This window comes from Fistularia commersonii, chromosome 18 (genome assembly GCF_037954325.1).
Source record: "Fistularia commersonii isolate RoL2024-O1a breed Wild chromosome 18, RoL_Fcom_v1.0, whole genome shotgun sequence".
Taxonomy (NCBI): Eukaryota; Metazoa; Chordata; class Actinopteri; order Syngnathiformes; family Fistulariidae; genus Fistularia; species Fistularia commersonii.
Window position 1 is genome coordinate 6010474 of NC_141301.1, and position 27027 is coordinate 6037500.

General features: G+C 39.2%; 1 protein-coding gene across 1 annotated transcript in view; it reads right to left on the reverse strand.

Annotated features, from left to right (window-relative positions):
- Nucleotides 1-9651: 9651 nt before the first annotated feature.
- Nucleotides 9652-27027, reverse strand: part of LOC147224251 (RNA-binding protein Nova-1-like) — an 83240-nt gene continuing 65864 nt past the window's right edge. The window contains exons 6-7 of the mRNA XM_086164594.1: nt 17617-17673; nt 9652-10481 (exon numbers count right to left, since the gene is read on the reverse strand). Of these exons, the coding sequence (XP_086020720.1) occupies nt 17621-17673 (53 nt within the window). The 3' untranslated portion in view covers nt 9652-10481; nt 17617-17620. The remainder of the gene's footprint in view (nt 10482-17616; nt 17674-27027) is intronic.

Here is a 27027-nt window from a genome sequence, read left to right on the forward strand (position 1 = left end):
GCTCCCACTGAGAATAAATTCCCAGAAAGTTTTGGAACATACAGCACATCATACATTGTAGCATTTTTTACCTTGCTTGACTTGAAGGTCATTGTCATGTTGACATTTCCAATTCCCAGGGCATCAACCACCCTGCCGTCACCGAGCTTCACTGACTGTTCTTTTGAGAACTGCTGGTATTCCTTAAGAATTCCTTGCTCGCATGTCATGTGCTTTGATGCTCCAGAATCAATTAACCACTCAACTGATGTGGTTTTTCTGAGCTTTCCCTTCTAGCTACAAAGGCACTTTCAGATGAACCATCTTCATCCTCACACACCACATTTTTAGCTTTGTAGATTTTCTTTTTTGATTTGTTTTTCCAGCTTGGACAGTCACGTTTAATGTGGCCTTCCTTCCCACATTTATAGCATCTCCACGTGCTTTGTCCTGCTCCCACTGCTTTGGAGCGATCCTGCAGATTGCCACACACCGGCGATGACATTGCTGCTGCACCACCTGAAGGACCACCACTGTAATCATTAGCATTCACTCGCTTTTGTTCCTCATTAACGCTTGTTGAACAAATTTGAGTGTCAGGTCGTCAATCTTTGTTTCCAGTGCAGTGACAACTGTAGCGTAACTTGGTGGTAAACTTCCCAACAATGTTACAATTTGGTCTTCCTCTTCAATTACAGCTCCTATTGCTGATAACTGGTCAGTCAGTTCTTTCATTTGTTTGAGGTGCTCAGTCAAACCATCTCCTTCCTTCATTTCGCACCTGAAATATTTCTTCTTCAGAAATAGTTTATTTGCCAGCGTGTCTCTTTCAAAAATATCTTTCAGTGTAGTCCACACTTCTTTGGGAGTCTTACAGTTTGTAATCAGGTACAACAGGGATGAACTTACATTGAGCACTAACACAGAGAACGCTTTCTCTCTCTGTTTCGTGAACTCACCCTGTGCTGCTGCATTAGCATCTGGGGCTAATGTGTCTTCCTCTGTTAGCATTCGCCACAGTCCTTTAGCCTTTAGCAGATGTTCCATTTGAAACTTCCACGTTGCCCAATTCTCCGGTCCGCTCAGCTTGTCCTCCATTGTGAGTTCCCACAATACTGTTCACTATCACACAATATTCAGTGTAATCCAGCCTTTTAGCGACACTCTGGGCCCATAACCTATTGTATTTTAAGAACGAACTTTATTGCAGGCAGCATGAATGAAAAAACACGGAATGTTCTTCTTCCTTTAAGACGCAAAAACACACAGACGTAACACACTGATATAGCAGTAGCGCCACCTATAGGTAAAAGTACCGCCCATTTACAACAGAGATGGGACCAGGGTCTATTTGGGATGGGTAAGGGTTCCAGTTTCCCTGCTGGTAGGTGACGAGGCGTTTTCGCCCTGGCACAGTCTGGGCATTGGCTGACATATCTTCGGATGTCTCTCGACATTCCTGGCCACCAATATTTGTCTCGAAGTATGTTCTGTGTCGCACTCATTCCTGGATGCCCGGTACCCGGTGCAGAGGTGAGGAGAGATTCCTGGATGGTTTGCGGTACGTAGGTACGATTGGCCGGAGTGTTGGGTGGTGCGGGGTCAGACACTGATGCTTCTCGGATTTCTTCATCCAGGCTCCACCGGATGGGGTTTACAAGCACACAGTCAGGCAGAATTTTCTCCGCTTCTTCCGGGGCGTTTTCTGGGGAGTGAATTCGTGACAGAGCGTCGGCTCGCCCATTGAGAGTGCCAGGGCGATTCCGGATGTTGAACTGAAATCGGGTGAAGAAGAGGGCCCATCTAGCTTGGCGGGGGTTTAACCTCTTGGCTTGGCGCAGGTACTGCAAGTTCTTGTGGTCTGTTAGCACCGTGAACGGGTATTTCGCGCCCTCAAGCCAGTGGCGCCACTCTTCCAATGCCAGTTTGATGGCCAGGAGCTCTCTATTGCCAATATTATAATTGGCCTCTGCCGAACTCATCCTTTTTGAAAAGTAGGCACAGGGCTGGAGTCGGGCCGGCTTTCCATGGGGTTGGGACAGGACGGCTCCCACCCCCGTGGTCGAAGCATCTACCTCCACTGTGAAGGGTAGACCTGGGTCCGGGTGGTGCAGCAGAGGGGCGGTCGTGAAGGCCTTCTTGAGCTCCAGGAAGGCTTGTGTGGCGGTTGGGTTCCATTGCAGGCATTTTGGTTTGCCACGCAACAGGGAAGTGAGGGGCGTAGCCAGTTGGCTGAAGTTCTCTATGAACCGTCGGTAGAAGTTGTGAACCCCAGAAACCTCTGGAGTTGCTTGAATGTCTGAGGTTGAGGCCACGAGTGGACGGCACTGACCTTGTCTCCATCCATACTCACTCCCTGTGGATGGAGGTGGTAGCCAAGGAACTGGACGGTGGTCTGGCGGAACAGGCATTTCTCTGCTTTGAGGAACAGTTGGTATTCGCGAAGCCTGGTGAGGACTTGGGTGACATGGCGAACGTGACTGGACAGATCAGGGGAGTGGATCAGGATGTCATCTATATAGACGACCACAAATTTTTGCAGGAAGTCCCTGAATATCTCGTTCATGAAGCCTTGGAATACAGCATTGGCTAGGCCATATGGCATGACCCTGTACTCCCAGTGACCAGAGGGGGTTACAAAGGCAGTTTTCCACTCATCCCCTCTTCGAATGCGCACCAGGTTATAGGCGCTCCGGAGCTCCAGTTGGGTGAATATTTTGGACCCCCGGAGGGACTCCAAAGCCGCTGGCACCAAAGGTAGAGGATAACGGAATTTTACTGTGGCTTGGTTCAGGGTCCGGTAGTCCACACAGGGTCTCAACCCTCCATCCTTCTTTGCGATAAAGAATGGCGAGGCCGCAGGAGATTTCGACGGTCGGATATAGCCCTGGCGCAGGGATTCCTCTATATAGGTCTCCATGGCCGCCTGTTCAGGGAGAGAGAGAGGGTAGATCTTTCCGTTCGGCAGCGGCTGGCCTGGAAGTAGATCGATCGCACAGTCCCAGGGACGATGTGGGGGCAGCGCGGCGGCTCGTTGGGAGCTGAAGACGTCCTGAAAACCCGCATACTGGGAAGGGATCTGGGCCCGGTGGTCTTGCTTGGGGCTTTCCACTGATGTGGCATAGGGATGCACTACTCTCATTAGAGGGAGCTGGGGAAAACATTGCTCCTTGCAATTCTCACCCCAGGGCAGGATTTCCCCAGTGGCTCATGCGCCATCAACCAAGGTCTGCCCAACACCAGATCTGTGATTCCTCCAGGACATGAAACGAAATGTTCTCCACATGCAGAACCCCGATTCTAAGCTGAAGGGAGGAGGGTCGTGTGTTGACTTGCCTGGGAGATAGAGGTTTTCCCCATCACTGATCGTACAGTGAAGGAGGGGGAACACGGGATCCGGGGAATTTGTAGCTTTCGGCAGAGTGCACCGGAGATGAAGTTCCCTGCCGAGCCGGAGTCGACAAGAGCTCGTACCTGGTGGGTCGAGTCGGCTACGCAAACCTGGGCTGAGATGGTCAACGGCCTTAAATGGACCTTGGGGGAAGTCACTGCGCCCACCAGGGGTCTTGGAGGTCTGCGTCTCTCGGTGGGCCTCCACTTCCCTGGTCTCTTCTGTTTGCTCCGGAGGGTTGAGGGATGGCGATACCCTGATTGCCAGTCGGATGAACCTTTCCAGCCCCATGGTGTCATCATAAGCCGCCAAGTGGAGTCGCAAGGAGGGGTTCAAGCCTTGCCGAAACGCTGTCGGGAGGGCTGGCTCGTTCCATCCACTGGCGGCCGCTAGCGTCCGGAACTGCAAGGCGTACTCCATGACGGGTTGCTTTCCCTGGCGGAGGTGGTAAAGTCGGGCCTGAAGTGAGGAATCCCCATTGGGAAGGCTGAAGACCTCTTTGAAATGGTCCACGAAGTTTTTCACCGTGGCTGTCACCATGCCCGGGGAATTCCAGATAGCCTCAGCCCACTGGAGGGCCTTGCCCGACAGGAGGGAGATGATGTAGGTACATAGAAATAAAGATGGAAAAGATGTACAACGGGTCTGGATGATTAAGAATAGAGAGAGAAATATATTGACAGATGCTAGAAGAGTGATGGGAAGTATTTAAAATGATAAGAACTCTACATAACAAGAAAGCTTGGTGTCAATTACTGAAACTGTTCCTAGCCCCAATCCTCCTCAACACACTGGTTATTGGGCTTCAGCAAACCACACCTGACCATACAGCCTTCTGCAGGCGTGCTGCATGCCAGCTTCCCTATTGAATAGCTGTGCCAGGCTTTAAAGATGAGGGCACATGGTGATTGGTTGTGCTGGTTGACACCACACTTATCCCCACAGTGCCACCAGAAACCACACTTCAAACAGTATCAAACAAAAAGCAACAGAAGCACAAAATGTTTACAAAGGACCTCATTTTACAGTGGGACCTAACAATTCAAATCTGCTCTGTCCAAGGAACTCATTTCACTGGAGCCACCGTACCATCTTCAAGTGGAGCCCCATTTGAAGGAGTATCTTTCAAAGATTCAGGAGGGCGTTCCATGACCTGACCCTTTGCCAGCAGTTCTGTGCAACATTGGAGCCACCTCAAATGGAGACACAGGCCAATCATCCCTGGAAGACCTATGTTCCTGCTTGGAACAATTTACACAAGAAACAGGTGACATGCACTTGACATTTGATGGCCATTGAATTAAGCTATGAGATTTACTATCCAGTTCATTAAGAAGCCTGGTCAAAACCTGCTCTTGGTAGTCTAGAAGTGGGTGGGTCCCTTTCAAGATCTGTTAGTGACTGATGCTGCTGTGAAAGTTCAGAGCAAGACTGAATGGATCCATGCCATTCATTGATGGTGAGTTGATGCTCCTGGCATATGAAAATGTATACATGATGTTCTGCGGTGATTAGCTTTTGTGGGTAGGGATAACCAGTGACTCCTTAGGCTTGACTTGCTCAGGGATACTCTAGGTACACCCTATTGCAATATACAGCAACTTATGGGCTTGGAGAATTCCTGAGGACATCAGGGTATGTCACTGTTATTGCTTAAGCTCAATTGAATCATATATGACAATCACAGAATAACTATCACTTGATGATTCATGCTTAAACAATTTTTCGTTCTTTCCATATGTGCTGCCAAAAATTTTCGGATTGTCTGAGGGGAAAGTACCAAGATGCTTCTTCAAAGGACTTATGAGAATTCTGGGACTGAACACTATTGTTACAGTCCCTCCTTGGAAGCCTGGTGAGGCCTGAAGACACCTGACTGGCAGTGTCTTTCCATCTTTTTATAGTATCCTCATTCTTTCTTAATTTCTCCAGTAGTTTGTTGCAGGATATCAATGGGAAAGTATACTGTCAATGTAAAGGAGTTCGAGTGTACTGAAGTTGGTAATGGCAAGTAGTAAGCTTAGGATATGATCGATGGATATAGAATGGGACAGGAAATTAGTTTGAGTGAAAATGCGCAAAGAAAAGGGGTAGATGTAAGAAGAAAATTCACTATGGCAAACACTGAAGGAAACAGTCAAGAGAAAGAAGAATCTAGGTTTTCAGTTTTTTCTGTTATTCTTTTGTTATTGCTCTTAATCATTTCCTTGATATTTTCCATTGTTTCTTGTACTGATCATAAAGAATTCTTTTGCAATGATCAGCAGGAGGGGATATGGACTATTACAGTCATGGCCAAAAGTTTTGAGAATGACATAACCATAGAAACATCTGGCAAACACCTAAAAACCCTGAAGGAACAGATGATGTGATAGTAAAACACCTAAAACCCTGAAGGAACAGATGATGTGATAGTGTCACTCTCAAAACTTTTGGCCATGACTGTAGAATTAGTTTTCGCTCCACTGTTAATTGTTTGCCCTGCTCAAACAGATTATGATCGTGTATTGAGCAATCTGTGGGATTGTCAAGCAAGTGCCTAGACCTGACCATGATGGATGCCATGATAACAATGTGTGAGGCATAAGTTTATGCTATGTTCTATGACAATCTCCTTGACACCTCTCCTTTTATTCCCAATGACTGTACCTCCAGTACTTCTATCAAGCTGGTGAAGTTTACAGATGACACAATAGTCCTAGGCTTTAACAAGGACAATGTTGAGACAGATTATAGGGGCATTGTGTCACAGCTGGTTGCATGGTTTACAGTTGAGAACCTGGAGGTCAACATCAACAACATAGTGAAGTTGGTCATGATCTTCTGTAGACACACATCCTCACACCTCCCCCTCCCCATAAACAACTCCGTAGTAGAGGTGGAGTTTCTGGGCATCACTATCCCCAGCGACCCGCAGGAGAAGATTCACTCACACAGTCATCAAACAGGCACACCAGAGAATGTTCTTCCTGAGGCTGCCCCACAAAATGAACGTCTCCTCCAAAATTCACAGCCAGTTCTACAGGGCCCCCATCCTGAGTGTCCTCACCTCTTCTATCATTGTGTTGTACCCCGCATCATCTGCACCAAACAATGATTGGAACGCATTGTGTGAACAGCCAGTCGTCTCACAGGCCATGAACAGGAACCTGGGTGTGGGGTCTTCTAGCAGAACATTGGCTCAATGTCTTCCTTTTAGACTTTTCAGTTTAAAGTTGATCGCATTGACAGAGAGAGAGAAAATGAAATAATCAGTTAAAATGCATTTGAAAGTCAGGACAATCATAGATGAAGATGGGTGAGAAGGCGAAAATTGCTGGTCTTTTTTCAGCATTTACTTGCCAATGCCGATGTAGAGATTAAGCATTTGTCCCAAACAGCTTCATTTTCTTACAGCAGTTATTCATTGCAAGCATTGGGATCAAACATATAATGACTTGATTTGAGTGTTGTAACTGTACATAATATTATATACTGGGCATAGTAAAATCACAGAAACAGTAGCTTATGTTTGACTGTGAGTGTATCCTTTACATCCCAGCAGAAAAGCATCCAATATCTCCTGTCTGAGAAATTTTCACCCAGCATCTCAGGCATTTAGGCTCATGTGAGAGAAAACTGTCACAACTGAATTTATACCCAGTCTTCATTTCTTATTGTCATGCCCTGTTAGTTACTTTTGAGGCTATGAAAAAATGGCTCAAAGGCATTAGGGGGAGAAGGGTCTGGAAAATCTGCTGTATTTTCCGCACTATAAGACACACCTATATGCCTTTAATGTTCTCCAAAATTGGCAGTGCGCTTTATAATGCGGTGCGCCTTATATGTGGATCAACATTGAGCCGCGAGAGGTCTCACAACCACGGGAAGCAGCCGCCGACTCCATTTTCTAAAGAAGTAGCGCGTGGTGCATGCTGGGATATATGACTGCGCAAAGCGTGCACTTTCATTTCCATTTGTGTGTGTATGTTTGTGTGTGTGCATGTGTCATCGAAGGAGCCGCGGTAAAAGCGGTGAAGGGGAATTCCAGTCCCACATCACTTGTGTGTGTATGAAGACCCCAAAATGGCACGTGTCAAGAGACACGCTTGCAACGCAGAGTTTAAACTGAAGGCGATCAGTCACGCAGTAGAGCACAGGAATAGAGCAGCAGCGAGAGAATTCAACATTAACAAATCAATGGCACGGAAGTGGAGGAAGCGATAAGATGACCTGTGCCAAGTAAAGAAGACCAAACAGAGTTTCCAAGAGAACAAAGCGAAATGGCTGCAGTTAGAGGACAAACTTGAACAGTGGGTTGTTGAATAAAGAGCAGCAGGTAGAATCATCTCTACAGTCACTATTTGAATGAAAGCAACAGCGCTAGCTAGCGACATAGACAACAATGAATTTAGAGGTGGTCCTTCTCGAAAAAGTTTTCAACAAGTTTTCAACAAAGGCGGCGCAAATACCGGTAAGAACTACCGGTATGTACGGTATCATATGGTGAATACTTTAACTTGTTTTGGGGGAGAACGGAGTTTTCAGAACGTTGGTTTGTACTCTATTAATGAAGTTTGACTGACTTGTCTGACTGTTTTGTTGACATTCCCTTTAGTGCAGCTCCATTTAGTGGATACATAACGCAGCCCAGTCACTACTGTAGCTTCTATTATATGTCCCTTGTAATGCGATGCACCTTATATATTAATATTTTTTTAAATAGGCCATTCATTGTAGGTGAGCCTAATGGTACGGAAAATAGGGTAAGTCCCTGGTCATCTACAGACTTTCTCCTACTGATCTCTCCTGTTCTTATCACTCCATCTGCCCTTCAGGTGTATTGATCAGGGCAAAATCTAAACCAAATTATAGTTCATTTGAAGTCCTCCTGTTTGGCCTCAAATCTAGCCTGGAAAAAAAAAACAAAAAAAACTTGATATCATTTTCATCAAAATTTAAACCCTGGTCCATACTATAAATCCCTGTCTTAATTCTTGGGGTCCTTGTCAAGTTTAGATTTTGAAATGGATAAAATAGTCATTGCTGGTGATTTTAATGTTCATGTAGACACTCAAGGCTGTAGCAACCTGACTATTATTGTTACAAGCAGCTGACTTCTGTCAGTATGTTCATAAACCAACCCACTGTTTTTTCACACTCCTTATCCTAGCATGCTGTATAGAAATTCTACAGTTATTGGTCAGCCCACAGAATCACATTTTTTTCAGAACTTTTTTTTTCAGAACTTTTGAATTTATATTACAGGATTATGAGTTATTGGACAAATATATCCACAAAAACCATCAATCAGATAAGAAAATGAATCTGATTAAATTTGTATTGGAGAGCAGGAGGCTGCACCCTTGTCACTCAAAGAAGCAAAAACCTGTATATGGGAGGAAACAGGGTTTAGCCAAAGCTTGAGACCTATTGCCCTCAATGGCAGATATTGTTAAGCAGTTAAAAAAGGACTTTGAGGATCTTCTAAACCCAAATTCATTCCCGTTCATGATGAGAAAAGACCCGGAAGACTTTGACAAGTTTCACCCATATCCATGATAGAAATTACTAAGGTAGTGAAGAAGTTTCTCAGTGGCACTGAACAATGTGGGACTGGCTTGGCTAATATATGTCTTTGCATGTTGCATGGAATTTGGGAACAGTGCCCAGGGAGGGACAGACCAGGATGGTGGCATTCATTTAAAACAAAAGGGTACAAAAGATGTGTTCCAATTACTGAGGGATCTCAACATGCAGCCTCCTAATAAGTATAAGCTTGATTGAAACAAGACACCAATCAATTATCAAATTCTTTTATGTAAGAGAAACCAAATGGATCCCATCCAGTTTGTGGAAGAATGGACCAGAGCTTCATTCTTACAAGTATTCTGGGGGGTTTATTGGAGTTCATGAATGTCAATTGCATGTGATTTGTAGATTTGGAGGAGTATGACTATGTCTCACAGGTTTTTGTGGAGGGGGGATGTAAGTATTGTGACAGCTGGGTCCACAGTCTTGGCCTCAACTTCAGACACAATTTTTCAAATGGTTCCTGGGGTTCATCTTGGCTGCCCTTTGTCACCAGAATAAGAAACAGAATCAGAAGCATAAACAGAATCAGTATCAGAATCAGCTTTACTGGCAAAGTATGTTCTCACATACAACTACATTGACTCTGGTTTTTCACCACAAGTTGTGCTGACTTGAAGGACAATAGCACTATATATATATATATATATATATATATATATATATATATATATATATATATATATATATATATATATATAAAAGCACCATAGGGTACACAATATAATAAGTAGATAGTGCAAACGTAGTCATATTGTATCCCAAATTAGTAAAGTGGTCAGTGTGATAATGCAAACAGATAAATAACACCTGCATAAAGATATGTGTATGTACACACTTTTTCTTTTTTAATAGGAATATTTATCACAATGTGCACAGAGAGCAGCATTTATTAATGACAGGTAACATGAAATGATAACATTTTGAGTATGTTTTAATTTATATTCAGTGAAGTGATGATTAGGTAAAGATTGTTAGTGTATGACATGATATTTCAGGTGTGTGGGGTTTTACGTTTGCCACATTGATGGCGTGATATTTGCCTCAAGTCAGACGAGAGAAAGAAGAATAGTGTGAATTGTGTCCTGATGGGTCTATTGTTGTTTGCTGCCCAGCCCCCCCTCTGGAAGTGTATCAGTCCTGAATAGAGGGCAGTTAGATGCCAATGATTCCGTTCCCATCTGTTCCTGACTTGTTTGGGGGGGCTGAACAAAACCAGATGATTACTGGGATGCAAAAAACTGACTGGATGACTGCAGCGTGGAACTGGATCAGCAGCTCCTGAGGCAGGTTGAATGTCTTGAGCACAATGTCTTGGGCACAGACGGGACATCCTCTGTTGGGCCTTTTGATCACACAATCTAGTTCGGATGAACACTGGGTCCTGAGAGATGATGGACCCAAGAAACCTGCAGGTTTCAACAGTACTGACAGAACTGTATAATATGGTGACAGGGAATAGCGTAAGGGCCTCCTCCTTGAAGTCCACTGTCATCTTCACAGTCTCGAGCAGAGAAGATTCATCTCCAGGTTGTTCCAGCTGCACCAGAGGACCAATTGCAAATTGAAGTATCTGCCTGAACCAATAAGATCAACTCAAGACATGTTTAGTAGCACAGGAAAAGGTAAGGACAAAAAGTCATGCAAGTATGTCCATAAGAAAGCATAAGCAGTTAACAGCAAACTGGAGGGCATTCTTATGTGGTGAGGAGAGGTGGGTGGCAAAAAGGAGAAAATAGAAATAAAATGACAATACAATTGATTTAATTCTACTTTGACCAAGGTATGGAAACAACTTTTACCAATTAAAGCTTGACCTGGACTCCCTTTCTCCTCCTCTTCCTCAACCTGCCTGACACATGACCCTCAGAGTCATGATGTCCTGTACTGGCAAGACTCACTTTTGGATTTGACATGAAGAGTGGCCAGACCAGAAAGAATTAATAAAAACCCAGTCTGACTGGATGACCATTTGAAGGAACATTTTCCGACAATAATGAGACCAGAGATGGTGATTGAACCAGAGAAAATCAGTACTTCATCTTATTCGCAAGACATTGTGCAACACACTGCGTGCACTATCATCAGCTGCTATAAGTGATAAGGATAACTGAACATGCTCCCCATATACCATGCCAAAATGAAATTTCAGACAAGACAGAGCAGAGGTAAAGGGATTGGAAAAGAGCAAGGGCATGGACCAGGTAGAGGTGAGAAAATTGTTAGCAGCCACCATGTGATCTAGATGCATATTTCCTGAGAGATCCTGAGCTAAATTGTCCTCTGCTCAAAGGCCAGATCATTCTTGATCCTTGGTGAGATTTGGAACAGGGGATATGGGAACAAACGGGGAACAAGCTCACTAGCACAATTGGCTTGCAAACATTTATTAGGTGAGAAAAGGAAAGTCTCCAAGAAAATATAATTTACTGTTAAATATATTGAAGCTAAGACCAAAAGACAAAACATTGACATTTTTACCTTTTCCACATATAATAACAGAGATTAGATACAAAAAAAACAAATTAATTTCAACAACAGCTGGAGAACAATATTTTTAGTAGACTCATGACATACACTATCTGAAGTGTCGTATCATTAGCAATGTCAAACCCTAAGAAAAAACAGACACTTAAGCGAAAATTTTGGAAGACGAACGCCAGTCTTAGACCGCTAAACAGTGCTGTTACCATTATATATTAGATAATTCCACAATTAAATGCTGATATCTGTGACCAGATAATTGAGTGGGAAATATTTTTAGGATGAGACTTAGTGTCCTGTTTTAACTTTAGCTTGATATCAACACCAGGGACATAAAAGTATCAAAGGTTGTACAACAACTCAGTTGTTTAATGTCGTTAAGACTATATGTCCTCTCTGTCGATCACATACACGCGCTCCACTACAACAGCACTACCCATGCATCTAGATGCATTGTACTGTACTTATGTGTCTGGTCAGATGAGAACTTTAGGATAGTCGGGACTCTGTATTAAACACATTTCCAATGGCAAAAGAATACCACTGCTTTTGCTGTTTCTCTATCTTATAATCAACACAATTATTCAAGCTTATAAATTAAGCTGTGGAGAACTTTGGGTCTTGACTTTTTTAGACAACTGAATCTCGATTACTACAAACCACAAGAAGGGCCCACTCAAATGTTGAACATTAAAAGTGATTTATGTATACAGAAAAAGGGAACATTTTAGTATTTGGAGTAGAAGGCAGATTGAGGGTCTTCAAACTTTTCACACAACATACGTGATTCACAAACGGGATGCACTTGAAGAGTGCCCGAAACTTCTGATACAGAAGTTCTGCGCACTCTTTGGGCTCGTCACAATTTTCAAGAAGGGGTCATGAAGGAGCTCAATTCATCATTTATGGCCAAATTTAAAATGGTGGCAGGTAAAAAGAAGGGTGATTCACACTTGCAAACAATGAATGCAATCGTCTACTCATATGCATGTTAGGTTTTGAACCTAAGTACAATCATGTCATATATACCTTTGAATATGACACATCTTTTAGTTTCCTTATTTCCTTTCATTTATTTATCATTTTTGATTCTTCTTCTGTCATTGATTCATCAAATGCTTATTTCCTCCATACCTGTTACCACAACTGAAACTGGTTTTACGTTTTTGTATAAAATAATGTCTGAAAATAAAATTCTGTTCAGAGGGACAGTGTACTGCTGATTATGAACTGAAAGTTTCTTTAAAAAGGTGAGTTTTAATTTGAAGAGTAGAAGAGAGTCAGTATTACAGAGGTCAGGTGGAAATGAGTTCCAGAGCTGGAGCAGCCCAGTGTGGTGAGGTGGGAGGAGTGGACAGTGAGATAGAAAGAGGAATATCTGAGGGAATGACCAGGGGCACCAATGTGTAACATGTTAAGCAAATACAGTCAGATCAAGTCAACCCACTACTTGATGTTTTTTTTTGTCATAGTGCGAACGTTCAAAGTCAATAATCTTATCAATAACAGTCTTTGACTCTTTGCCTTTCTTCTTCTTTCTCTGCATACGGGCATGCCTTTTCAAGATTTTTTTCCACATTTCAAGTTATCAGCACTGATGCCAGTCTTTGATAACTCAGGCCTCAATTTGATAACCATCATGTTGAGATGTCTGACAGAAAACTATGGTTTCTCTTAAAAAAAATGATTATCCAAAGATCACTGGGAAGAAGGAGTAATGATAACAAACCAGCGCCAAGGGCTGGTCACACTTTTTTAGCCTTAAATAGGAAGTGGGATGCAAATCCTCTCTGAACTCCCTGTTTCTCTTAAGACCAGTATTATAATTTTGTTTACAGTGTAAGTGACTTTAGTTAGGTGACATTAAATGACAAATTAGGTGTTTTGAAACCCATACCTTAGTTTCTAACGATGGAAAAAAGAAATAGACTTTTTTGGGTGGTAGGCCCTTGTTATCTATCCTTTAAGCTACTTTAGATCGCAGCAAAGCACTGTTGTTCAGCTGTTTGGAGTAAAGTGGTAGCAATGATACCAATCATAGTTCAGAAAAAAATGAGCCACCTAGGTTTTCTAAATCAATTACAAGTACAAATGACTGAAAAATCAAAATATCCCTATCCTTTGGTCGGATTTTTTTTTTTGTGTTTGTTTTCTTTTGTTTTTGCAATCATCCCAGCATGACTGGCAACGTAAAACAATCAGAATACATTAGTGACACTGGTCTCCAGTGATTACTTACAGACAGTGTAATAAGTGAAATGTAATATTTCAGTCTGATATCAGGTAATACTACAGTATATGACTTCAGTGGCGGAACTCTGTGGTCAGAGACAATAGTGTAAATGCCAGGGTACCAATGTCATCTTATTTCACAATCTGACCAGAGGTAAAACTGATAGCTGTAACTAAACTAGTATATAGTAATCATATACTTGTATAATAGTACTAATCTAATAGAATATGAAAATGCTATTTGATGTAAAATATATTTTTTGTCAGTTTAAAAATTTACATTAAGACACTTCAGATAGAAAGGCACGTGACAGATGTTTTTTTTTTTTCAGACATACTGATAATATGAGATTTCATGAATACATTCATACAGCTATGATGTGTGTACTTTCTTTGATATCATCAATATCATCAACTCATTCCCCAAAAATACAAGGTTTGAGGGGCAGGATTCAAATGAATTGTGCTGTTACAAAATCCTATGGTCAGTTTCATCTTTTAAAATCAGATTCAACATTTAATATGAATAAAGTCTTATAGTGTCTTGCCCTTAACAGTCTTTATTTTACAAAGTGAAACATTGTTTCTTCTTTTTTACATTTAGGGTGCTCTCTTTAGGGGTTACCACACCAAATCGACTTCCTCCATAAAACCCTATTATCTGTGTCATCTTCTTTCTCACCGACTTACTACTTTCTCTTTCAGTACATCCAGAAATCTTCTGTCCGATTTTCTAAATCCAACCTCCAGTAAATATTCTGGCTGATAATCTTCTATCACACATTACCCCCAACACTTTCTTCACTGACCAACCTGCTTGGATGCATTTATTTGCCATTTTTCCATACTCTCTATTGCTCTGGACTGTTGACCCTAAGTACTACTCCACCTTTTTAATTTTCAACCCCTGTAGCCTCACAGTTCCACTTGGGTTCCTCTCATTCCAACATGTATTCTGTCTTACTGCGGCTAACCTTAATTTCTCTTCTTTCCAGAGCAAACCTCCACCTCTCAAGAATTTCCTCCACCTGTTCTCTGGTCTTACTGCAGTTCAGGATGTCATTCCTGTCAAATCTCGTCTGTCAGCCTTCCAAAACAATATACAGTGGCTCCCTCTTGAGCATGGTCTCAGTCTCATGGTGTCCCAGCCTGACAAATGGGGAGACAAATGGGGTTCCCTTAGCGTCACATAACAATGCATTGGACATCCCTTTATTCATAATTTTTCAATGAACAGGGAGCATCAGGTCTACATTAACATCTGTATCTACATCTTAGTCTAACCTAAATAATAGCAGAGTTTATATTTCGACAAGAATACACCTTCCTCCCCTCCTTATTCCCACGGTAGCTCTATTTCCAGTGTTGTCTTGAAGGTCATTTTAACCTGCATCATAGTTGGTATGAGATTCCTGAGTTTGATTTACATATTTAGCTCTGGCATGAGTAATGCTCTTCCTGGCACAACCCTCTGGATTAATCTGACATGGGACCGGCTCAAAAAGATACTGGCTTGTGCCCCCCCAGAAACTGCATAGCAAAGCAATGCAAGTTAAATGAATATGTGTTGACATTAAGTGAACACATGTAACTTTGGCATCAATACACAATTAATCCTAGAGAGAGACTGAAGAGGAGACTCATGGCTATAATGAAAGAGGACATGAAGTTATTTGGTGTGAGACAGGAGGATACAGAGGACAGGGTTATAAGGAGGAAGATGATTTCACTGCGGTGACCCCCGAAGGGGAAGATGAAAATGATCAAATACATCCATCTACCCATCCATCTTCTTCAGCTTATCCTGCACTCAGGGTCAAAGGGGATGCTGAAGCCTATCCCAGCGGTCATTAGGCGAGAGGCAGGGTACACCATAGACCGGTGCTAGTCAATCGCAGGGCCACATATCTAGACAAACAACCAGTAACTGATCAAAATACAATCAAACAAAATAGAATTTTAACTGCTAGATATGATTTAGTCTTTCTGCTTATGATGAGAAAGCCATTGGAGTTCCAAGGGATTTGACTTCACTTTAAAATACCATGATGATGCCATTACTGACATTGTCCTTATCGTTTTGGTCTTTTGCTGCATGACATTCCCTAATTGCCCCATAATAGACAATGTACATCATCATCCTGCATGAAATTATTGGGTATGTTGTTCTACTGGATCAGGGGTTCAAAAAATGCAATCTGCAAAATCTTATTTCATATGCTTCCATCTCTCATGAGGCACATGGTGCTTTTAGTATGATAAATGATCAGTTTCAGCTTTTTACTGATAATCAAAAATTAAGAAAATATAAGAATGGTTTGGATTTGATACACAGAAATAATACATTTTGATACAGTTATGTGTTTGAATGTAATATTATTATATTTCTTGGAGATACATATATCTTTTATATTTTTGACCACATTTACTGTATTTATATGAAGAATGCCTGCGGGGCAGCACAATGACAGAGTGGTTCTTGTCTCTGCCCTACAGCAAGGAGGGTCACTGGTTTCTTTCCCATAGCATGTTTTTTCCTTTTATTTACATGTTTTCCTGTACCTGCATGGGTTTCCTTTGGGTTCTCCGGTTTCCCCACAAAATGCAAAAACATGCTAACAGTTGCTGAAGACCCAAACTAAATTACCCAGGCAAATGTGATAGTGAGTGTTTTCATGTGGCTTTGTTATTGACAAGCCCAAGGTCTTCCCCAACTCTCACCCAATGACAGCCCCCCCCCCCCCCCACATGACCTTGACTGCAGGAACAGTGGTGAAGGTAATAAATGTATATTTGTTTACTTATTTATTTATTTAGAAATGTTGTTCGAGGATTGCTTTGGAGAAAAGCATCTGGTGAATGAAATAAAGCAGAAATAGATTGTTAGTATGGAGATCAATAAATCTTAAAGCACTTGTCTGAGATTTGAAGATCACAATTCAAATACTCAAAATGTCAAATTTTACATCGTCATAGTCATTTAATTGTTTTGAGTCAAGGTTGTTGTAGTAAGAAATAGTAACTTTGAATTTCAAACTGAAATACACATTATGCTGTGAACCTCAGATCGATGATTCTCTTGAATATGAGCTTGAACCTAAATGATTTAGGACTAAAGACAACATTTGCAATGGAAGGAAAATCAGCTCTAGTCCAATTAGATCAACTGCGATCTATAGTATAGTTTGAAAAACTGCCTACTTAGAAATATGCCAACAGAGGTGAATTGATATTGGAAAAATAACAAGACCACTGGTCTAGGATATTTTAGTTGGATAAATTGCAAGCATGCCATCTTGCCTAAAAGTAAGCTTAAGACCAATAAATAAATAAATAAATAAACCACACCGAAATGTTCTACTTTTAAATTTTGCATGTTAGGGAGTCATAACCTGTAACCTCTGACAAATGAGTTACAGTATAAGCAATAGTGGGTATTTTGTAAACTTCTGAAAAAAAATGATTGGCCACAGAAAGAGTTAAACATTCAAATATGACGCTCCGGATAGCATGATTTGTTTATGGAGGCTTTCAAACTTCAGTACTTACTCGAGGTTACTCGAGGTAGGAAATTACAACTGTAAATGACAAGTATGGAGAAGCTCAAAGAGCTCACCACCTGCTGTTTCACCAGTTCCTTACCAATCCCAGGAATCTGGGTCATGCTACACAGCAACAAGGGCAAGTGATGCAAATGCTTTCAAAAATGTTCTTAGCAGTGAACAATTGTTAGAAAGTGACAAATACTGACATTCTTGATACATTTTCTTTTGATAAAAATATCCTATATATTTCTGATGCATCATCTAGATAGTCAGACATGGAATGTTACTGACCAAAATCTATTTCATTGTAAGTAACATAATGACATTGTGTGACAAAAAAGATAAACAAGAAAGGATGACAGGAAATGCATATCTTACAACCACCAATTAGCTGTATATGTGTGAATTTTTTACCTTTTTATGTTGGTCTGTCATCAAACTTGTTTGTTCCCCTTGATTGTGTCTGGGTCCCTAAACACAACAACCACATAGAAAATGTCTGATTTTAACTAAATTGTACAAATCCCACCAGAAAGTTGAGGCTTACATAAGCAGCCAATTTGATCAAACTAATAGCATCTACATTTACATCTTCTAATTTTCATATTTCATTAAACTCCCAACAATGTTTGTTTATGATTTTCTCTTCCCATTGGAAAAGCAAACATACAAACATATAGTGTTATTTGCGAAATATACGGAAAAATCAGCAAAATAAAGGCTAAACAATACAAATCAAAGCAACAAATTATGGCACATCTAGGAATGAGTCATGTTCCATGAATACTACAAGCAAGTGAACAAGAGCTAGCTACAAGGTATCATAGCTGCATCCAAACGTTGGGCAATCTGCACTCCTTCTGACTATGAGTATTGTGGAAGTCATTAGGGCATTTGCTATTGTTTTTTTTTTTTTTTTTTTTTAAGTATTTAATTTTTGCAAAAACAATTGAGTATTTACAACCAATGGTCTGAGAGTAAAGTGTACACTGAAATTAAAGTACGAATGTCCCTATGGATAAATGTGACTACTACATTAAATTAGATATTTTGATTTAAAATACTTTGTTTTAATACAGACCAGGGAATTTTTGAATCAATAAAAGGTTAACAATGCACATCTTATCAAATAAGCTGTGCCCTCTACTGTTAAGAAGAAATTAATCTCATTCAATTTATATTATGCTTTATATTTTCATGTCATTTTCTTCAAGATGCGCATTTCATGTTTCAATAATCCAAGATCCTTTATATCATAATTGCGAATTGACAGTGAAAAAGACACTATATCATTTTAAAGTAACCCTCTTGAGAAACTGTAAAGGAAAATTGAACTTTTCGAATGATGGTTAAGATGTTTTAGCAAATGTTTTAGACTTTGCATGAGAACATTCATGAAATAATCTTTTATATTTGAAGGCATACCTTCTGAATATGTAACACGTCTTTTGAAACTGTCAAGCACCACAAGGGGATGGAAGAAGCGGGAAACTACTTGACATTATGACTGCTATGTATAACCGTCCTAACTAATGGCAGGTTCTTTGTTTTAGGTATTGAGAGTCAGAAATCTTTCGTGTCTCCCATCTTTGACAACATTCAAACCTCAGTTGTCCCATTAGGTTTAATATATGTAACTCAACTCAAATTCATAGTACCTGACTTATGTTCTGAATTTTTCCAGTCATTGGCAGGTTTGAGAAATGGGAAATAACAGCCCCCATTGGTGCTTACAAGTCTAAATACTTTTCAACTCAGGCTTCCAAATAGATCAAAAACATATTTACAATGTATAAAACTTGAAAAATCAGTATCCAACACCGTTCCAAATATCTGTAATGATTGCTGTCCTTCGTGCATAACTATTCAGAGCACAAGAGGATGGTCAGGTAAAACATAAACAGTTTTAAAAATGCAGTAGATTATACACAAAAACAAGACACATTAACACTTTCTCTTTGTAGAAAATGTTACTCAGAGCCAAAGAAAAACCCTTGAGGAATGACCTGTGACAATTAGAACAGCAGTACATCAACTTTGATTAATTTCATTTTGTATAAAAAATATTACATGTTTTTTGTTGGTTACTTGTAATATAGTAATTCCAGTTTAATACATTGGCAGTCTAAAATTGGGCCATATAAAGTGTGAAATATTCAGTGTTTTGAAATACTATACTTGGCACAACTAATATATTGTGATTTTTTTGTTGTTGTTTTTGGCCAGTTTGGCCAAAATTGATTTTGAATTGATTTAGATTTATTGTGGATTTTACATAGATCCCACATCTATTATGATAGATAGATAGATAGATAGATAGATAGATAGATAGATAGATAGATAGATAGATAGATAGATAGATAGATAGATAGATAGATAGATAGATAGATAGATAGATAGATAGATAGATAGATAGATAGATAGATAATGGTCAGTCATTTCGAATCTCATAATGACAACTGGACTGAGATTCTCTCCTTGAAGCCGCTAGTCTAGTCCAGGCGCCACTATGAGATTTGACAACCTGCTAAGTTTTATCTCAAAGTAAGGTCTGCAAAGACTCCATATATACAGAATACAATGTATGCGCTCACTGAAACTAAATTTGGATTGCCAAAAGAAGCTTTAAAGAACTAAATAATATAGATATTTTTTTCAGCAATAAAAAGAAGCCTTGAGCTAAAATGGTCTTGTGGGGCACATTTTAGCAATTAAAGCCCAAATCCTGTTTTTCTGAAGCTAACCCATGAGTTTTAGTAAAAGATAAGCTATAGAGAGAATTAAACCTTACAAAAAACAGAACAGCAGCACAAATCACAAAAAAAATAAATAATTGTTTCCAATAGCTTAAGTAGCATCCTTGTATTCATGAAAAGGATGAGTTATGAAAGACACAGATGTAGTCCGTCCATTAAACAAGCATTTCATATAGAGCAAGAAAAGGAATCCTTTCAAGTTCTGTGTTTCTTGTGCATCAAAAAGAAATACCACACTTTTCCTCATGACTAAGGTCAGCATTGTCTCCAAATGTATAAACTGTATACATTTTCAAAGGTTAATTTAAGGTTTTATTGTGTTCTTTTTCTAAATCTAAGCTTTGTAACTGTGATGCTTGAAGCCTGATTCCAATATTCAAATAGACCTCTACATAGACCTGATTCCAATATTTAAATAGACCTTTACATAGACCCCTTGTTTGTTTTTTGCAATAATTTGTCTTTAATTTTATGTCACTATTGCCAAAACAAAAACCTGTTTGATTTCTTGGTTTCTCTGGAGATCACCGAGATCAAAAAAAAAAATCAGCATTCATTTGCACGGCAAACTTAACTTTAGAGTTTTTGATGTCATGTTTGATTTCAGTTTAGCTTTTAATGGCTTTGGAAGTCATGGTGTGTGAAATGAATGTAATGCACATTTGTATTTGTGAAAAAAATCAATATGTATGAGTGATTCAACTGATGCTGAGTTGCCCAACATAACCAACCTAGATTTACCAAGTTGCTTTATTTTTACTGCCGCAGTACCTTGACTTCCAATATATACAAAATATTTATGTATTAAATGCGTAAGGTCCTCATTTGTACTTTGAATTTAATATTTCATACCTTCCTGGTATTGAGGCAATTTTTGAGTTTTCATTATTCTAATGGCTTAATTTTTGGTTCACCAAGAATTCTGTTGTAAAATTAACGAAAAGCTTTAGCCTCTTGCTGGATGCAAAAGCCACTTTGCTGGCATATGCAGCAGGGGTGTGTGGGAAATGAGTTTTGGTTTTGATCGCATGTCATGGGAGAGAGACTGTTTTTTGTGGAACTGTGATGGATGCCAGGGGCCAGTCAATCATATGACTCTGGTGCACAAAGTGGCTTGTGGATAGATATGTCAGAGGATTAAGCCCAACACAGTCTAGATTGCAATGCTTGCTGTAAGTAATGGTGTGAGGTCCGAAAGTGGATCTAACCAATCTTAGTCTTTCTGACTATAACAACAACTCTGCCATTTTAGTTTAACTTACCTCAGTGCATGTTTCCAAATTTCCCCTTGAACTCTTTAAGACTGAATATGCTACATAGTTCAAGTGGTTTATTTTACCCATTACCTTGTACAAATCAACAAAACCTTGACAGTTTTGTGTAGTCACACATATAGCATTCATTGGTCTGCAAGCACTCCCCATGGCGCAAAAAACAAAAAAAGCAAAACGAAAAAAAAGAACACTCTTGCAAAATACTCCCATTCATTAAAAACAGCTGCATCTTAATAATTTGACCTAACATCACAAAAAGTACTTCCCGTCTAACAGTTTAATTAAAATTCAAATAATAAAATAGTCACATGCAATGATTGGAAAACGAATTACATTACCTTGTGTCACAAAGAAACTAAGGAACAAAAGTTCAACTTTTTGGAAATGAGTACTCTTCAGATATCCATCTGATGTTTCCTTATCTCTTTCTTTGGCTTATTTCCTAGAAAGCCCTTGACATTTTTTTCAACAGTGTTGTCGGTCTCATGGGTTGTAAACAGTATGTCTTTCATGCTTTGCCCCAATGGCTCTCAAGTCAGCTTGTCAATCAGTAGTATCAATTGACTGACTGAGAAAAGAAACATTCAATCAAGTTAATCAACAGTTCAGGCAAATTATCATGCCAGGTTAGAATTGCACAGGCTTAGTTTGACTGGGGAAAACAAGACAACAGCCCAGAAAACTGATAAACAGTCACTAAGACCCTGTAAATCATAACTACATCTCTCCTCCCATCTCATCTATAAACCAATCATCCTATCATCTGTATTTTTCTAACTCCTCCGTCTACAAACTGATATGAGGTGGCCTTGGCAGCTGAGTAAGATTGTTAATTGGTTGGTTGTTTGGTTGGTTGGGTTGGATTTGCAGCGCTGGGTACACTGTTCACACAGAAAACCGCTTTTTAAATGAAATAAATAGTCAAACAAAAAATAGTAGTGTCAGTCAAATGTAGCAAATGTGCATTAGCTGGAGGATTTGTCGATATTTCTTTAGTTTTTTTTGAGTGAAAAAAATTTCATGAGTCACTTAAAGTCACTTTCAAAGTTGCTTTAAGTAAATAATCGAGTCAAATAAAGAATTTTTGACAATAATAATAACATATTGGAACTTTTAAATGATAATTCTATGGTTCTATAATTATGTATAAATATAATAATATTTATTATTATTATTGTTATTGTTATTGTTATTGTTATTGTTATTTGTAGTCATAGTAATAGTAGTAGTAGTTTCTTAATATCTGAAGGGATAGCAAAGAAGCAACAAAAAACAGACAAATTACTTGAAACAGAAAAAACAGAAACAGGCAAAAACTAGATAAAATCAGAAATACCAATATGGCTTGACACTATAAAATGATAACTATCAAAGAAGAAGTTAGCCCCACTACCAAAAATGATAAATACACATGAACTATATTTATTTTCAGAGTTGATCAGAACCTGGTTGTGTAAAACTAATCCCCAATGTAATCAACACCTGGGCTGTTAATAATACGTTTTTAACCCACCAATCCGTTGGCCTGTAACAGTTGATTGTGACAATAGTCTGTTATCAATGGAGAACATCACATGAGGCTGATATAGTTTGTAGCAGAAAGATGGCACGAGGGGGAAACGCAGTATTGGTGGAAAGTGATTGATTTTGTTGGTCAGAAAAAAGGGCAATGGAAAGTTGAGTTGAGTCAGTTCACATGATAAGGATTTGCAGCTATACCGTCAGGTGGTTCCATTGGTGTCCATGGAAGACTGACAGGTTTTAGCTTTGGGGGGACACTGGACACTCAGGCCAACCCCAAACAGAACCACAAACATGACCACACACATATATACAAACAGACGTGCAGGCAAAGAAGCCCTAAAACACACAATGTCACAGACCCAGATTGTTTTTTGCATGTTTCCTCACATAGAATCTCACAAACATGCACTCATACACTCATTCCAAGCCCCAAACTCGCAATGTGTTACTGTGATGATGCAGTGTGGTGAAGGTGAAGAATAAGACAACGGAAGACAGGTGATGCTAAAATGAACATTTATAATGACTGCTGTTGCTGTCGCAAAATAAAAATCCTTAAAAAAGACCTCATATATATTTGCACTAGATTGCCCACTTCACTGGTAATCCACAAGTCAAGAAACACAACTCACTATTTTTTCTTCTTTACAAACACAATGCTACAATTACATTAAATATTCCATACTCTGTAAGTCAGTCAATGAATGTTGTTAAAAGCAGCTGCTAAAAAAACCAAACAAACGAACAAACAAACAAATAAACAATAATAATAATAATAATTTCAATTCTTCACCCTTTTCTTTGTTATTAGGTAACCAATAATAATTATTATTATTATAATAAAATAGCGTTCGAAACAATAGCCCATGTGTGAGGGGAAATGGGGCAGGCAGTATAAATCAAGAGTGGCGCTCAGAGAGATGTGATGAAATGGTGGAGTTTTATTTTGAATACTTTCAATATGTCTTTTATATGCAGGTGAATATGAAGACATGTTTGGTTGAGCTGTGCCAATGGTTGTTAATCATCTAACCTATCCTACGTAATGTAAACTAGGACTGTATTGCACACAAGTTAGCAGCTCCTCATTTTTTTACAACCACAGGAGAATTTTTCTTTTTCTTCTGGGGATCTCCCAGCGATTAATTCTCAAGTGAGGGAAGCTGTTTTTTGTTGTTGTTTTTTTTTTTTTTTTTTACCACAATGATATGTCTTACAAAACCAAAGCATTTTCCAACATCTTTGTGGCTCGATGATGAAAAAAACCAAAACAAAACAAATCAAAACAACAACAAAAAACAATAAATAAGTGAGTTTAAAATACTTGGAAAAAGAAAGAAAAAAAACAACAAAGCACCGTAACCACTCACTGACAGCAAAACATTAACAAATGTTAAAAGCAAGCCTTATGTTGAGGAATGGCCCCTTTCTTGAAGTTATTAATGCCATTATTAGCAGAAGAGTTTTGTGGGTAAACAGCAAATACAGTTAGTAAATCAACACTAATATCAACAGCACAAGTTAACACAGTAGAAATAGCTAATCAAACAGGCAGACCCTAACTATCAGGTAAAGATGATATTGTATCCATAAGACCCTCTTCATGCTGCCTGCCCCTCTCTGCTCAACAAGTCTCTCTTTACAGCTCAGGAAAACAAAAAAAATCTGACAAAAAATACAATGTGAGACAGAGAAAAAATGTTGAGGGACTGTTTTTTTTTCCCTTTCTCTTGTAGTTTTTTTTATTCCTTATGAAATGAACAACCAAAATCAAAGCTATAATAATAATTTAAAAATCCAATCATATCAGCAAGCATTGCACAGTCTCAGAGAAGTTGTTTTGTGGGGATGGAATGGAGAGAGTTATCCTTCCAAACAGTTTGATGAACACAGCTGAGGTAAGGTAAGGGGTGTGTAGGAGAAAGAGGACAAAAGGTCAATACATTTCATGAGAAAGGGGTGAGGCTGTATGTGTGTGTAGGGGGTCATAAAAGTTCAACAAACTTTAAGAGGACATAAGATGGCTGGACTATTGACAGTGTCATAAAGTCTTCCCACTGACACTCTATGTGTGTGTATTTTTTCCTTTGATCCTTTTGACACCAGAACAATAAAATCAAATGCTTTCTTTTAAGTATATCCTACTTAATGGAGAAAGAGAGAACAAAAGACACAGAGCGAAGAGGAAGGAGCAAAAAAAAACAAAAGCAAAGTGGAAGGTGTCCCCAACACTATGGCACAAAATCTTCTTCAAGCTGAAGAGGTGACAGAATTAGGAAAAACAGCTGGTATGAAGGGGTGTTTTATTTATTCTTTTAAATGTAAATCTAAATTTGTGTATATAGAGAAAGGAAAAATTGCAAACCAGCAAAGTGTTAATCCTTGTTGGATTTAAGCTCTAAGATGGTTTAGAGGAGGAGCAGGAGCAGGAGAAGGTGGTGGTAGGGTGGCATTAGGTGCTGTTCATTTGTGGCATCATGAGCAACATCATGTTATGAGGGGCGGAGCATGCTGGCTTCATGGGTGCTTCCAGGATGGATGTCCAACACACAAGAACAACTCAAAGAAACAGTTGGAATGGCTTTTTTTTGCTTTTTTGGTTTTGTTGTTGTCGTTGCTGTTGTTGTTGTTGGAGTTGTATTCTCCCCTGATCTATTTGGCACTGGAGACTTGTGGGAGGCAGAGGAGGAGAAAGTTTGTGTAATGTTTGGGCGAATTAGAGGAAAGGAGGAGGAGGAGTGACAGTGCAAAAACATATTCATGAAAAGTGTAATTTCATGTTTGTGTGTCTTTATTTGTGTGTGTATGTGTGTGCGCACCCATGTGTGTGTGTGTGTGTGTGTGTGTGTGTGTGTGTCTGTGTGTGTGTGTGTTGTTTGGTAAACAGGCTACACACAGAAATGGCATTTTTTTTTATAATTCTCTTAGGCATAAGCAGAGAGAATAAATTCAAATTAATAAAAGGAAACACAAAAATAATTAAATAACAAATACAGTCTAAAATTGCTGGTGTTTGGATGGGGGAGCAGGTGATGTGTAGATATGTGTTTGGTCAAGCGAGTATAAGCAGAAGAAGTATGGAAGGTCCACAAACTGTGTTTTAAGAATTGGATAGGTCAGCTGTAGGTGCTAGAGAGATTTAGTAAAAGCTGCATTATCACTGAATGTGAAGAGATCAGGTAAAGTTTGCATTCTTTAAAAATAATAATAATGAAAAAATAAGTGAATAAATAAATAAATAAATAAATAAATACTTTGAAAAAGGCCATTAGAAAATAAAGTAAAAAATGACTGAACAGAAAAATACACCAACAGTGTGGAGTTGCCTGAACCAGACACAATAACAGAGGGAGAGAGAGCAAAACAGAGACAGACAGCGAGATGTGTGTGTGTGTGTGTGTGTGTGTGTGTGTGTGTGGGGGGGGGGGGGGGGGGTACCATTAAATATATATCTACAGCAAAATTACAGTAGTAAATCAGTAGCATTTCAAAGGGGACCATCAGCTTGATCTTGGCTGTTCAGTCAAAGTAGGGATTTTGGTACAAACACATAAATGGAGGGTCACATTTACAGAAAACACCACCAGAAAAATTTGAAAAACATATTCTATGATACAGTTGTAATCTGATGAAAAATATGCAAAAATTAACGGAATAAAGACATTTTAACAATTTATTTATTTTACTGAGAAAAAAAATGTAATATACCAAGAATTAAGTCAAAGTTTGGGGAGGAAATATTAGGGTACTAAAGGCTTCAAATTTAAGAAATAGACTAATTTTTGGCACTTGAACACATTTCATAATCAACATTTCATAACAGTTAAAATATCAAACATTTTGTCATGATAATATATCTTGTAAGAAAATGACATTATGAAATTTAAACAGTGTTATTCTAATTGCTTTGCCCTAATGGCTAGGTCATACCACTGAATTGTCAAAGCAGAGAAGATTAGTTTGGGGATGGAGCTAATAAATCCATGGAAAATCTGTTTCTTTTATATCCCATCCTTTAAAGAGAGAATTCTTGAAGATAATGGTCTGTCGTGTCAGGATATTGTGATTTATGTCTCATTTCAATATCATAAAATGTAGGCTTAACATGTCTTGATGATTTGGCAAAAAATGAAAATATATCAATTGATTTGAATGGAGTTTAAACAGCATTGGTTAAAATATCTAGAGATCCCTAAAGACATTAACCACTAACATGTAACTGTTGATTTCAAATCAATATATAAATGAATGTATTTTGTTTTTGTGACATG